Here is a 14603-nt window from a genome sequence, read left to right as displayed (position 1 = left end):
CGTTTAAAAATATTTTAAATTAACTATTTGTTTGTTTTATTTCTTATTTTATATTTGGGCGTGGACAAAAGGATCATGGCTCGTACCGTTTAATGGGTCAAAGGTCAACGACCAGGTCAAAGTTTACACTGCTGGTCCCTTCTGTAATACGAAATCCAACTTCAAGGTCATTACCAGCGGCAACAACAGCGCTTGTGTGTGGCTGTCTACATATGAAGAGTTGATTTTCAAAATGCAATATATCCAAAATTTGGGTTTCGAGAAAATCGCACTTTTCTCCTACACGAAGCCATTGTACAATATGCTAAAACTGTTTGTCAATTTAGGTTCATAACCCTCATATACATAGGACTAGAATGGTTTTTGAAATGTACCTGCATAAAAAGATGCTTTTTTTTGGTCCCAAAATTTGCGTTTCGTTGCAAAATGAGGTATATCCAGCTTTTGTTAAGCTACAAAACGCTGTATATCCATTTTTTTTCTAATAATACATCTGATGTCCAATATTTTAGTTTATTATTTTATTAAGACCCACTTATATTCCCAGTGTTATCATCTCACTACAATTGTACCATGTTTTTCTGTTACTTTAAAGTGTTTTTAGTGAGTAATTTCAGTTATTTGAACATTTTTCAAAAATGATGCAAGTCTCTAACGAGAGACTTTAATTTGAAGAGTACAGATTGTTTTTAGGTTCATAACCCTCATATAAATAGGACTAGAATGGTTTTTGAAATGTACCTGCATAAAAAGATGCTTTTTTTTTGTCCCAAAATTTGCGTTTCGTTGCAAAATGAGGTATATCCAGCTTTTGTTAAGCTACAAAATAGAAATAAAATGAAAATTTTGCGCCGTGAAGATTAAAATTAAGTTTTCCTAATAGTAACTGAGTAGCTTTACAATATGGGCACGTTATCTCATTTTTTTCTAAAATGGCGCTTATCGCGTTTTGAAAATCAACTCTTCATATACACGGACCTTCACAGCTGCCAGAGCTGATTGTGGGGGTACGTCATTCTATTTACGGGTCTTGGGTCACGATATATTTCTCGGGTCAGGTAAGGGTCTCAAGCTATGATATGGATATCGGGTTCGGACACGGGTCAGGATACGGGTCTCTAATTTAGGTACGCATCACGGGTAAAGTGGTGGGTTAGGGTCAGGATACGGATCTAAGGCAAGAAAAGCTCGGGGTTAACTCTGGTTATTTCTGTCTTCAGAGTGTTTAAATAAATAAGTGTAAATGATAAGACAAAGTTCACGCTGTTTGAAGTGTTTTTGGGGACATTAGCTCTCGGATCATATCAATACAAATGTTCTTTAACTTATGTATGTGTATGTGTCACATTTTGCAGCTGCATAAAAAATATTATTTTATATCGTCAATTCTTACCGGTCAGCTATTTAAAGCGTTTACTTTTAAGCGGGGTTTTGTTAAATAATATTAGAATAATAATGCTATTTTGTACATTTGCACGTTTTAATGAACGTATATGCAATTGGGATATGTTTATTTGAGATTGATACAAGAGGGTGTGTTGTATTGCGCTTGTAATAAAATAACATTGAATTTTCAACTTGTAGGATATAGTATAACTATGTTGCTTTTACAGCATGAAATATCACAATACTGATTCGCCAACTTCAAATAACAGTATATTAAGTCTCCAGCAATTAGGAATATAATCATATTGATTAACCAACTTGTAAAATAATTATATTGATTCACTAACTTGTAATATAATTATATTAATATATCAACGTGTAATATAATTATATAGATTCTCCAACTTGTAATATAATTATATTGATATATCAACTTGTAATATAATTATATTGATATATCAACGTGTGATATAATTATATTTATTTCCAAGCTATGGGAGGCCACATGTACACAGTAAAAACGTACGAGAAACTCTCTATACTAAGGACTCTACCTGGCCTCTACTGGGTTGGTCTAGATGACATCAATGTAGAGGGAACATTCCGTTGGGACGACGATGGAACTGTTCTGGACAAAAACTGGCAGATGACAATCTTCATGACAGGTACATATATATTTTATCGTGGTCTGCGTTCTGGAGTGATTAGAGTATCAAACGTGTGATGGCAATCTATCAGACTTGTGATGGCAATCTATCAGACGTGAGACGGCTAGCTATCAAACGTGAGACGGCTAGCTATCAGACGTGAGACGGCTAGACGTAAGACTGCTAGCTATCAGACGTAAGACCGCTAGTTATCAGACGTGAGACGGCTAACTATCAGTGTTTCTTCCAGACTTTTTTCTCCGGGGGGGCACTTGAAATCTTCGGGGGGGGCGGTAAACTTTCTTCGGGGGGGGGCGGACGCTGTTAAAAGTATATATTTTCTATATAAATTATATAAATTTCATTTCGTTCGGGGGGGGGGGCGGTAAATTTTTTTCGGGGGGGCTTCGCCCCCCCGAAGAGATGCCTGGAAGAAACTCTGCTAACTATCAGACGTGAGACGGCTAACTATCAGACATAAGACCGCTAACTATCAGACGTGAGACGGCTAGCTATCAAACGTGAGACGGCTAACTATCAGACGTGAGACGGCTAACAATCAGACGTGAGACGGCTATCACAGGAGAGTGAAACTAGTCTTAGGCATGTACAGCGGCGTAGCAGATCTCCCACTGACCGGCATAAATTTGAATCCTACGTGTTTTCTTGTCGAGAGCAATGGCGCTGTTTTTCTAGCGAATGAATAATTTACAGTATTAAATGGGATTGTTATCTACTCAGATATTTTCCCTTTTATATATTTGCATAGGTTCACTAATACAGTCCTGTTAAAATTATGTTTATCGGTACAAGATGCTTTAAAAATTCTAACATTTCAACTTCCAGTAAATTAGGACATCAGAGAGAAACAAAATGGGGTCCTGTAGGGCAAGCTAAATAAATAAGTCAAAAGTAGAAGAAGAATTGGTCTGGATTAACCCATCACTATGAACATGCAGTCAAAGAAATAGAATACGATTTTTAATACTTTAATCACACATCACGAAATTGTAATCGATAAAATACAGTACGATTCAGAGTAATTTTTGTCTTTTTAAAAATAATGAAGTAAGAAACAGATATCGAGCCTCTAGACTCTAGATACTGGTTTATTTGTTACTTAAAATAAAAGCTCGTCCACTTTGGCAATATGGTTGCTACGCCAATAAGGATGTAGGCTATTAAAGTCATTTAATTTTAATTGCATATGTTTTATTGAAGTCACAGCGGCCGAGCATCGTTGCGTCAATACATTTACAGATTGGCTGAGGGAAGTTAGGACGTCACTGAGTCTATTTAGCTATCATGGGTACCTAACCTGACTAACGTTGAAGGACGTAAAGGCGGATGGGCATAGTAAATGACCACACAGTCCCTGCATGTACCGTTACCATAGAAATAGATGAACTCTGTGTCATCTGCCCTATTGACCGTCAGGTTTGAAAGGGTAACCAATGAGATTGAGCCACAGTACTAGATTTCTTCTTTTTTCATATGTACCGACAGCGCTGAATTAATATTTATCTAATATGTCATGACACTTATTAATAAAATGCCTAATTTTTAAAATTGATTATCTTTCAAATTTTTGCATCTTATTTTTATTTCTTGTTTAAAATGCCATAATACAAAAAAATGAAAAGTCAAATCTCTTCGAATTTCAGGCGAACCAGACAATAGCGGCGATTCTGACTGTGTTTTTTACTACCCTATCAACTCTGGACTGGGCGATGGTGGCTGCTCAGATTACAAAAACTTTATTTGTGAAATATAATTGCAAAATACATTTTAAATATTTCACTTTTAAAAAAATTATGAAGATTAGCAACATTTTCTTAACACCCCCCCCCCCTCGTCCAGTCCTTGCGCTTTCAGAATGAGATTGTCACTCTGACAAATTAATGGTTTTGATTTTATTGATTTTTTAAAATCACTGTCATAGTACTTTAGCAAATTACATTCATTGGTTTATCTCTAAAATTTCGACTTGTTGTGCTATTGTTTCGGTGTACAGTGGTTTGATATGGTTCTACGTAATATTGTAAATAACAGGGGAAAAATTATCGCAAATCAGCCTTCTTAACTGCAGTCCACATATTGCAGGAAATGAGTTTTTTTTTCACGGGGATTATGCTCCTATTATATAACATGATATATATGTTTTTAATATAACCTAACCATCATTATTAAACTTCATCGTTGGAAGTATCAACTTTTTAGAAAAGAGATACAAATCTTTGAAATACTGTGTAAATTATCTCTGATCTAAACGATATCTCTTTACCGAAAAAAAGTACTTTTTAAAATGTGCATAACTTGTTAATATTTTGTGGGGGTTTAAAAAAAACAACGACATAACTTCGTTTATATTTTACTCGTCGTGTCTACTATGTAGCGGTCATACATTTAAATGTACTATCATACTTAGTTGCTTAAGTAGTTTAATAACGACTATGTATCCACTTGAAACCAGGAAATTCATTCTTTAAAGTAAACAAAACAAACAGTTAGCAAAACTTATGGACTATCCTATTTGTCCTGTAGTCGCCTTTCTCTAGTTGTTATCTTATGCTGTGTTTTTATTGACTTATTTAAATTAAACATATAAAATGACATTTCATATTTTTATAGCGCAGTGTCTGTTCAGTGTTGTATTCACGATGTGTGTTAACAAAGGCGCATATGCTGGATCGTCACAAGATGTAAAAAAGAAAACTGATTTAAACATACTTAAAACTCAGCAATGGTTGGACGATCATAAATCTAAGTCCAGCGAATTCTCTTGTCCAAAACAGTGTCGCTGCTTATCTGACAAAGGAATAATTTACAGTATTAAATGTGATTGCCTGGTTAATATGCCGATGTTCCCTTCCACTGTTTTAGATCTACAACTTGATGGGTGTGGGAATTCAACATTAGCCTGTGGTTTACTTGATGGATTAGACCAGTTGAAAAACTTAACCCTGGAAAGTTTTAGAGCGATCGATTTTTGCGAAACGTTTTTTCTATTTCAAAAATTATCTTTACGATATATGGACCTGGCATACAACGTAATTCCAGAATTAGCTGGCAACGTGTTTCAAGGACTTCAAAACTTACAGTTTCTCTCAATGGCGCAGAATGGTCTAAAGATTTTAAATGCTAATACATTCTCTGGTCTAACAAGCCTAAAAGAGTTAATTATTATAGAAGATTTTAATTTAGACATTTCTGATGCAGCATTTGTAGGGCTCAATAATTTGACAGATTTAAAATTCCTCATCTTAAATTTTACGATAGATGAAAATCGTTTTCATGAGCAAACATTAGAATCAGGTAAGTATTCAGCATTTTATCTATTACTTTTTTTCCGGTGATTTATTTTTGTCCTTTTGGAGTATTTCCCTTCATTTGTTTGGTATGAATTATATATTTTTGGGTTATTTTTATTATAATAATTTCTATTATACTCCAACAATATAATCACTTACCAAAAAAGATACTTTAAACAGTTCTTCGAAATCGAGATCTAAATATATTCATTACTTTCTTTATTATTTTATTTACTGACAATTTACAACATTTATTGCCAGTGTTTCACAAATAAATTAAAATAAATACATTTTTAAAAAATTAATTGAAACATTAACAAATAACTGAGTTTCTTCTTCTTCTTCTTCGTTCTTAATTTTTGAATATGGTGGAGGAATTAGACAACAAGTCCAACTTCATGGACAAACCGGACTGTGGTTTCCAGTTTGTCAGGTGTCCCATATAATTTTTCCCTGAGTGGGGTGGGCTGGGGCCAGTGTCTGCCTCTTGCCTGGCTATACAGAGTACAATCCTGGAGTACGTGCTCCGTGTTTTCCGGGGCCTTGCCACAAGGGCACATTTCGCTACACCCAACCTTCAGTTTTTTGTGCATGTGTTGATTTAGTCTGTTGTGGCCTGTTCTAAGTCGAAAGATTATGTATTGTTGTTTTCGTGTTAAATTGTAATAGCCGTCGTCTTTAATGTAGTGAGGATGTGTGACAGACCACACTTGCGTTTGTTTGTGTTTAATTATTCTTTTTATTTCTTTTGGGTGTAGCGAAATTTCCGGTTGTGGTTTCTTTCCCCCAATTTTTGCCAGCTGGTCTGCGATCTCGTTACCCTGGATCTGGCAATGGCCCGGGATCCACTGCAGCACAATTCTGCTGCAGGTATTTTTTAGCCTCTCTAGTGCTGTCATGAGTGTTTGAATATAGGACTCCGGATTTTGTAGGGATTGCAGGACTGATTTGGCATCTGTAAGAAATACAATCTGACTATTCGGTGATTCAGGGTGTTCTGACAGGAGGTTTGCTGCGTGTTCTAAAGCTTCTTTTTCTGCCCTAAAATTGTCGGATAGGCTGCCTGTGGCTATTGCCTTTTCCAGGCTTTTTCCGCTTGGCCATTCAATAAGGATGCCAGCCCCGCCGTTTTTTGTGGCATCTTCAGCTGAGCCATCTGTGAAAACTCTAATCCAGGTATTGCTGGGGTACTGATCCTTAATGTGTTTATTTGTTATTTTCTTAAGTTCTTCTAGATCATAGTCAGATTTTTTTCCTATGGTGTCTATTGAGTCAATAATGGTTAAGTGACAGTGGGAGATCCAACGCGGGGAGAGGTTTTGAGTTTTTATTGCTTCAGGAATGATATTTTCGATTTCATATTTCTTTTTCAGATTCTTTGCTTCTTTGATGAAACTTGTTCTTTGTAGTCTGGTTGATGGACTGGGTTTCTGGAGTTTTTGTTTTAGGTTATGGTTTTCCAGTGCCTCTAGCTTTGTATAATGAGTGAGGATTTTTGATTCTCTTCTTTCTTCTATTGAGCTAAGAGCGGCTATTTCCTCCATAGCATTTATGGGTGTTGTTTTCATGGCTCCTGTCATTATTCTCAAACCAATGTTCTGAACTTTGTCAATTTTGCTAATATTTGTTTTTGCTGCTGAGCCCCAAGCCGAAGCACCATATTCTAACGTAGGTCTCACATAGCTGGTGTAGGTTTTTTTCAGGATGTGGTGATTTGCTCCCCAGTCTGTTCCTGCCAGTTTCCTCATTAGATTAAGTCTTTTGATCCCATTACTTTGTGTGTTTTCTATTTGTTTTCTCCAGGTAAGTCGAGTGTCAAAAGTGACTCCTAGGTATTTGGGGTGGTCATTTTTTTCTAGCTCTTGGTTTTCTAGGGTAAGTTTCATTTTTTGATGTTTAGTTGATAAGGTGAAGATTGAATAAGTTGTTTTCTTGGTATTGATGGATAAGCCCCAGTTTTTGGTCCATTTGCCGAGCTTGTCAAGTGTTTCTTGAAGACGAAATTTTGAGGTACCAATATATTCCTCTGTGCTGATTAGTGAAAGGTCGTCTGCAAACATGCTTCTTTTTACTCTCCTTGGGATGTTTTCATTTAAGTCATTTATATAAATGAGGAAGAGAGTAGGAGACAAGACTCCTCCTTGAGGGACTCCATTTTTTATAGTTACTGTGTGACTTCTTTTTCCTTGCATGGAGACTGATGCTTTTCGGTTGCTTAGGTAACCTTTTATCCAGTTTAGCATGTTATGAGATACTTGATGGTTTATTAGCTTTAGAATTAAGCCTTGCTCCCAAACCTTGTCAAAGGCTTTTTCAAAGTCGACCCACACTATTGAGGTTGGTTTTTTTTCTTGAAAGCCATCTTCTATTTCCTGAGAAATGAAGGTGATTTGGTCTTCAGTAGATCTGCACTTCCTGAAGCCTGCCTGTTCGTCTGCTAGTAGATTGTTCGATTCTAGAAACCAGGTCAGTCTGTTGTTTACTACTCTTTCCATCAGTTTACAAACGCAGCTTGTTAAACTTATTGGGCGATAGCTATCGACTTTGTTCCTGGGTTTTCCTATTTTTAGAACAGGTATCATGATTGCTTTTTTCCAAATATTTGGGATTTTCCCAGATTTCCAGCTTGCATTAAATATTTGGAGCAGTTTTTTCTTAGCATTGGGGCCCAAGTGCATGAGCATATCATTTGAGATTTTGTCAGGGCCTGGAGCTTGCTTAAGTTTGAGGAGCTTCATTGCTTCTCCGAGCTCCTTCTTGCTAATTCGAGCTACCATTCCAGTGGAGGAGGGGGGAGAGACTTTCTGTAGTTTTTCTTTAACTTCAGTTTGATTTTTAACCTCTTCTACTCTTTGGTGGCTGATATTTATTTGTCCCACTTTGCTGAAGTGGGTTATAAATTCTTTTGCTGCATCCTTTTCTGTTTTTATCGTGTTTTCAATGTCGATGACTATGGGAGTAGCTCTGTTTTCTTCTTGGTTTAGCCTTTTTGCAATACTCCATAGTTTATGACCATCTCTATCTACATTGAGGTGTTCTGTTTTTTCTTGCCAGCTTTTCCTCAATGCAGTTAGATACTTTTTTCTAAAGACTGCGTTTGCTGATTTTAATTTTATGTTATTTTCTACAGTGGGATTTTCTTCAACAATGTTTCTAGCATCAATTGTCTCGTCATGGAGAATCTGGAGGTCTGGAGTCCAGTTTGGGATATAATTTTTCCTTGCTCCCCTTGGAATAGATTTTTTGGCTGCTAACAGAACTGCTTTTGAGAAGGCTGTGTATGACTTGTTCACCTGGTTGGTTTTACAGTTGATTGGTCTTGTGTAGGAGTCTGTGAGGGAAGAGAAGAGCTCCCAATTAGCTTTTTTGTAGTTCCATCTAGGGCGGGGGTAGGCTTCAATTGGCCTGTTTGATGTTTCTATCTGTATCAGGATTGGTCGGTGGTCGCTAGTGGCTAGTTGATCTGCAACTTCTCTTTTGCATTTTTTGGATATGCCATTAGTAGCAAAAGCTAGGTCGGGGGTAGTCGTGGTTAACCAAGACCTTGAGTAAAAAGTTGGTTTGTCATCAGGTTTATTTAGAAGGATGAGCCTATTTTCTGCTTGCCATTCTTCAATTTCCTCTCCTTTAGCATTGAGGTCAGGGTAACCCCAGCTCTGGGAGTGGCTGTTCGTGTCTCCCACAACCAGGCACTCTTCGCTGTTTGGCAGGGAGATGCGGTCCAGTTCCAGGTCCTTATCAGGAGGACAGTAGCAATTGAAGATATTTAGGTTACCTTCTGCAAGTATGAGTTTGGTGCCCATTATCTCAGATGCTGTTGAGTTTGGTATAACGATATCTGTTGTTGGAATGTCATTTTTTATGAGAATGAGGATACCTCCTTTAGGTCTGTTTTCCCTGTCCTGCCTTATGCAGGTGTATCCTCTAATAGAGAAGCGAAGATTGTTGTTGAGGTGAGTTTCTTGAATACAAGCAACGTCTACTTTATTTTCATGTAGGAATATTTTTAAGGCTTCCTTTTTTTATGAACTCCCTCTGCATTCCACTGCAGGATAACAAGTAATTTGTTGTTTTCCTCACTATTTTGGCCAGTAGAATTTACCTTCTGATCCTTGCCCCTGGCTGGCCAGGCAAGAATAGAGGAACCACCAGCTCGCTTTTGTGGGCTCCTTTGAGGCGGAGAGCCCGGCCCCCTACCTGCGCGGCGGGATTCCACAGGCAGGACGCCACTTCTGTTAGTCCTATTTCTTTCCTCCATCATAAAATTAAGCAGTGCGTGCCAGCATGTTATGCGCCATACTGGATGGCCCGTTGACTCCGACTTCAGCCTGCTTTTCTTTCTGGATTTGCTTCCATAGCCTTTGATCACCCAAGAACAAACTACAAGGCAGTAGCTGTTTGATTTTGGAGTTGTCTCTCCTAGTGAATATATAACTGAGTGAAGTATCAACTAGATATAGGAATAACTTTAACATAATACATCTATTTGATATAATAGGTGGAGGTCTTGTGTATGAGACAAAACAGAGTTTGTGTAAACATGATAAAAGTCTTTGTTTCGTTGTGTAGCCGGTATCCCATTCCTCAAAGATACAGGGTTGTCTAGTATACTACTGAAACGTATCGGAATTCGTGTTTGAATGTTTCTTTTATTGTCGGAAACACTGAAGCTCTACAATATAGAATTAGATTATAAGAAGCCTACTTAGCACGAGAAAAAAAAACAATTTGAAATGAATGTAAAAACGAAAATTTAATCTAAGGCTGTAACTAAAAATAAAAGACTCATTCTAATAGAAAATAACAAGAAAAAATTCAAAACGGAGTTCTGTTCTGTTAGCTTTTTTTAAAAGAGCCTCCCCCCCCCCCCCCCCACCCCTATCTCCCAAAATCTTAGAGAACGCGAAAGATGTTGAATTTCTTCTAAATTTTTTTTTTGCAGATTCAAGCAATCCAATTTACCCATCAGCTACGTGTTACCCAGATAAGGCAATCTCAGTTTTATCAAACCTACAGACTATTGATTTAGTTGGTAGAAACTGCAAATTAGGCTCGGGATTTCAAAAACTTAAACGGCTGGAAAATATAACTTTTCGCTACGCATGTAATATAACGCAGTTGAGCGATTTCCATTTCGCAAATATACATTCAGATCGTAACATATCGATTTATTTAAGAGCGTGTCCGATTTCTACATTTGCAAAAACTTCTTTTGTAATGAAATCAAATTTAATAAGTCTTGATCTATCTAATACGAAATTATCAATACAGCAAATTTTAGACTCTGTTCAAATTTTTAAAAATCTACGCGAGCTATCAATAGATTTTTTGATAAGCATTAAAACGTGGTATTCATTAGAATCAGTTTTAGCTTCGTTTGTAGAAACTAAAATATCGTATTTAAATCTAGATGGTAATAATCTATTGATGTCGTCGGTAACTGATACTTTTAAGTTCCCACCTAATTTGGAAAGTCTTTCTTTAAGATACTCTAACTACATTGATATTGAAATCTTTATTACTGCGTTAAGAATGGGGCCTAGAAACTCATTGAAACGACTTACAGTAACACAGACAACACACATTAAAAAGAAGGATAATGTACGTTGGCAAAAGTAAGTTATTATTATGAGGGACGGTAATGTAAGAAATATGCTGTTAATTGAGAGATATTCGGACATTGGCCAAAATATGTTGTGTTGCGAAAGATGGGGTGTTTGATGGTGTGGTTTTGAATGTTGGTGGATGTTTAGGATTTTGTCTGCCCAATGTGTGAATGTGTGTGATGTGTGATGTGGTGTGATGGGGTGGGGTGCATGGTAAGACGTGTAGAGCGTAAGCTTAGACTCTAAGCTCCACCAACACGAAGAGATGCCTCGAAAAAACTCTGGCCCCCGAACTGATATTTGATAGTTAATGCCGCCCTCGGGCTGAAAAGTTTGGAGACCACTGACTTAAAGGGATTGCGATTCTCGATATGCAACGAATGTTGTGAGTTTGAATGTGTGGGTATTTAATGTGAGGTTTGAATGTGTGGGTAATTGATGTGCGGTTTTAATATGTGGGTATTTGATGTGCGGTTTAAATGTGTGGGTATTTGATGTGAGGTTTAAATGTGTGGGTAATTATTGTGAGGTTTGAATGTGTGGGTATTTGATGTGAGGTTTATATGTGTAGGTATTTATTGTGAGGTTTGAATGTGTGGGTATTTGATGTGAGGTTTAAATTTGTAAGTAATTATTGTGAGGTTTGAATGTGTGGGTATTTGATGTGAGGTTTAAATTTGTAAGTAATTATTGTGAGGTTTCGTGTTGGTTGCGGGACGGGATCTGGTTTGGGGTTTAGCTCATAGTGTCGTGCGGGTTTAATTTAATAAGAATTACATCAGATTTTGGTTTGGGGTTTAGCTCATAGTGTCGTGCGGGTTTAATTTAATAAGAATTACATCCGATTTTGGTTTGGGGTTTAGCTCATAGTGTCGTGCGGGTTTAATTTAATAAGAATTACATCAGAAAATCTATGATGTGTTGTAATCACAGCCATTTTTCTGACCTCCAAAAGTGCATTTTTAACTTTCACAAAGTAGCGAAGCACGTATATATATATATATATATATATATATATATATATATATATATATATATATATATATATATATATATATATATATATATATATATATACATATATATATATATATATATATATATATATATATATATATATATATATATATATATATATATATGATATATATGTGTGTGTGTGTGTATGTGTGTGTGTGTGTGTTTCTCTATGTGTGTGTTTGTGTATTTTAAAATATTAAAGTTTAAATCTGTAACGTTTATACTACGATAACAAAATTAATGGTCGTCCTTTTATTTTAATCCAAGCATGAGTCGCAATTTTACACCGAGACAACTACATCAAGAACTTACAGAGGACAATGGTGTATCCAAGTTGGAGTACTTGAATGTGGCTGGTAACTCGTTTGGGAGATTCTCACCAATTGACTTGTTAAAGGGCATGAACAGTCTAAAAGTATTAGACGTATCAAGGTCTCCAATGGGCATGTATCTTCTAACATATACTACTAGTCCTTTACCTAATTTCCTATCACTTAGAGAGCTGATATTAGATGACTGTTTTCTAAATTTTATTCAAAAAGGTTTCTTTTTCCCCAAAAATCTGAAAAAGTTATACCTAAGTGGAAATGATTTGAAAGTATTTCGATCTTCAACAGTTAAACAATGTGCATTGACTTATTTAGATCTGTCATACAATAGCTTACCTGGGTTATCCAATGAAATGTGCACCCAACTGAAAAGATTTCAGTCTGAAGATAGCAGCTTTAGGATAAATTTACTACTCAACGAATTTCAATTTACGTGCACAAATATCCAGATTCTGCATTTATTAGCTGACCACCAACACATGTTCGTTGACGTAGATGATCTGAAATTTATCACAGCATCAAATGTTGTCTTATATTACACGGAAATGATCGAACTACTTCCTAGACTGACCAAAAACTGTGCGATCAAAGAAAACTTCAGTTACGTGCTGTCATTGTTTTTCACCCATCTCCTATGTTTGCTTGTTCTGGCCGTGTTTTTCCATTACCGCTGGAAGCTGAGGTACCTCTACTTTATTGGTCAACGGCGGCTGCACATCGGTGGACGTTTGGTCAACTACAACCCACAGGTTGATGTCTTCATCACCTATGACGAGGTAAAAATACCTGTTAATAGTTTTTTACACACAGGGCATGTGCTAGGCCATTACTTTACACATTAGTCAAGATAAAAAAACAGGGTTCTTTACAATTATAAATTTTCAGTGTCTTAATAAACTCTCATAGAATAGAACGGCGTACATTTAGTATAATATTTGTTATAAAACATAATTATAAATAGCCTATATTAACATTCCTACTATTCTTAGTTTAAGTATAAAAATATGCTAAATCTCTTTCAAATCTTTTCTTCTGATAGAGATATTATTTTCTCCCTCGTTTGTTTAATGCGAACTGTTTTGTCGATGTAATTGTAAATATATACGTGTGTTGTCAATAGGGTGAAGTAAGAATCCGTCAGATTGTAAGAAATATCATCCTGCCATTCCTGAGAGAGAAGAACATCTCTTACATTTTAGGAGAAGTGGACTTTCCAGGTGGGGACATGACGTCACACATCAGTGGAGCTATAACTGGCACAAGAAAAACGCTGGTCTTGTTGTCTGAAGATCTTTTCTTGGATCACTACCGAGAGTATGAGATGAACCTGGCCATCATGCGAGAGTTCAATGTACGGGGTCAGGTTATCGTTCCTGTCTTTGTTGAGAGGGTCGACTTGAATACATACCCACCTGAAGTAGAAACTTATTTAAGGAATCAGCTGTACAGGTGTCTGGTCTACAGAAATAACCAAACTTTCTGGACACTTCTGTTACATGCTATTAGAAACGACAAATAGTTTGCCAAGCTATTTCAGACTTAGCTTAGTATTTAACATTTATGTTTCAAAGTTTTGAAATTCTCTACAATCTTTAAAACTGATCAAATGTTGTTAAAGCATTGAGCAAATAATATCAAATACATTTTAAAATAAAACGGTGTCCCTATCCAGAAAATTATAGCAAGACTAATGTTATTATGCTATGAATACAATATTTGTTTTTAAAATGTTTGTTTTTATTTATCTATTTATATTTTAAATTCAACCATATCTTCGTTTTTAACTTCAATATTGAAGATATGACTTTAAAATACCGTTGACAAATAATTTTTCTCTGAGTTGGGTTATTTTCATGGGAGCTGAGTCTACACCGTGTCTATTCATTCAAGGTATAGTCTGGGTTTTTCATAGGCCTAGCTACAAGTGTATTGTTGGTACCACAGTCTGAGTTTTATTGGGGCCAAGAACATTAAACTATTGGTACCAGTTCATCTAATGTTGCTTCATCCCAGAGGCGTAGCGACCCTTCCCGGCGCCCGGGGACAAACTTTCGATTTGCACCCCCCCCCCCTCAAATAATTTGTTTTTCCAACCCATTTTAGCGCCCCCTAAGGTCGGCGCCCGGGGACATATGCCCCCCCCCCCTCGCTACGCCTCTGCTTCATCCTATTGTTGTCTGTAGTTAGTCCCGGTGTGTCAGATTACAGTGAACGTCATCATTGCCGTAAACGTCAATAATTCGATGTTTTTGTTTTATTTTTATTTTCGGCTGTACCTAATCTATACATTTTTACGCCACAGTA

At 36.5% G+C, this 14603-nt stretch overlaps 1 protein-coding gene across 1 annotated transcript; it reads left to right on the top strand.

Moving 5' to 3' along the window:
* The first annotated feature begins 4904 nt into the window (after positions 1-4904).
* Positions 4905-14339, top strand: LOC131930402 (toll-like receptor 4). Its single transcript, XM_059286867.1, has 4 exons — positions 4905-5348; positions 10287-10959; positions 12238-13075; positions 13420-14339. Exons 1-4 carry the CDS (start codon positions 5066-5068, stop codon positions 13816-13818), a joined length of 2193 nt encoding a protein of 730 aa, XP_059142850.1. The 5' UTR covers positions 4905-5065; the 3' UTR covers positions 13819-14339.
* The last annotated feature ends 264 nt before the right edge of the window (positions 14340-14603 follow it).

This window comes from Physella acuta, unplaced genomic scaffold (assembly GCF_028476545.2).
Source record: "Physella acuta isolate Inbredline_101_S28 unplaced genomic scaffold, ASM2847654v3 ptg001768l, whole genome shotgun sequence".
NCBI classification, from domain to species: Eukaryota; Metazoa; Mollusca; class Gastropoda; family Physidae; genus Physella; species Physella acuta.
The sequence above is the reverse complement of the archived record's forward strand: the minus strand, read 5'-3'. Positions and strand labels throughout refer to the sequence as shown.

What these genes read in the sequence shown, in the direction of transcription:
- LOC131930402 (XM_059286867.1), top strand. Translation starts at nt 5,066, where the DNA reads ATGGACCTGGCATACAACGTAATTCCAGAATTAGCTGGCAACGTGTTT. An exon ending in GATAATGTACGTTGGCAAAA is followed by an intron (nt 10,960 to 12,237) that starts GTAAGTTATTAT and finishes TTTTAATCCAAG; the next exon opens with CATGAGTCGCAATTTTACAC. An exon ending in TCTTCATCACCTATGACGAG is followed by an intron (nt 13,076 to 13,419) that starts GTAAAAATACCT and finishes TGTTGTCAATAG; the next exon opens with GGTGAAGTAAGAATCCGTCA.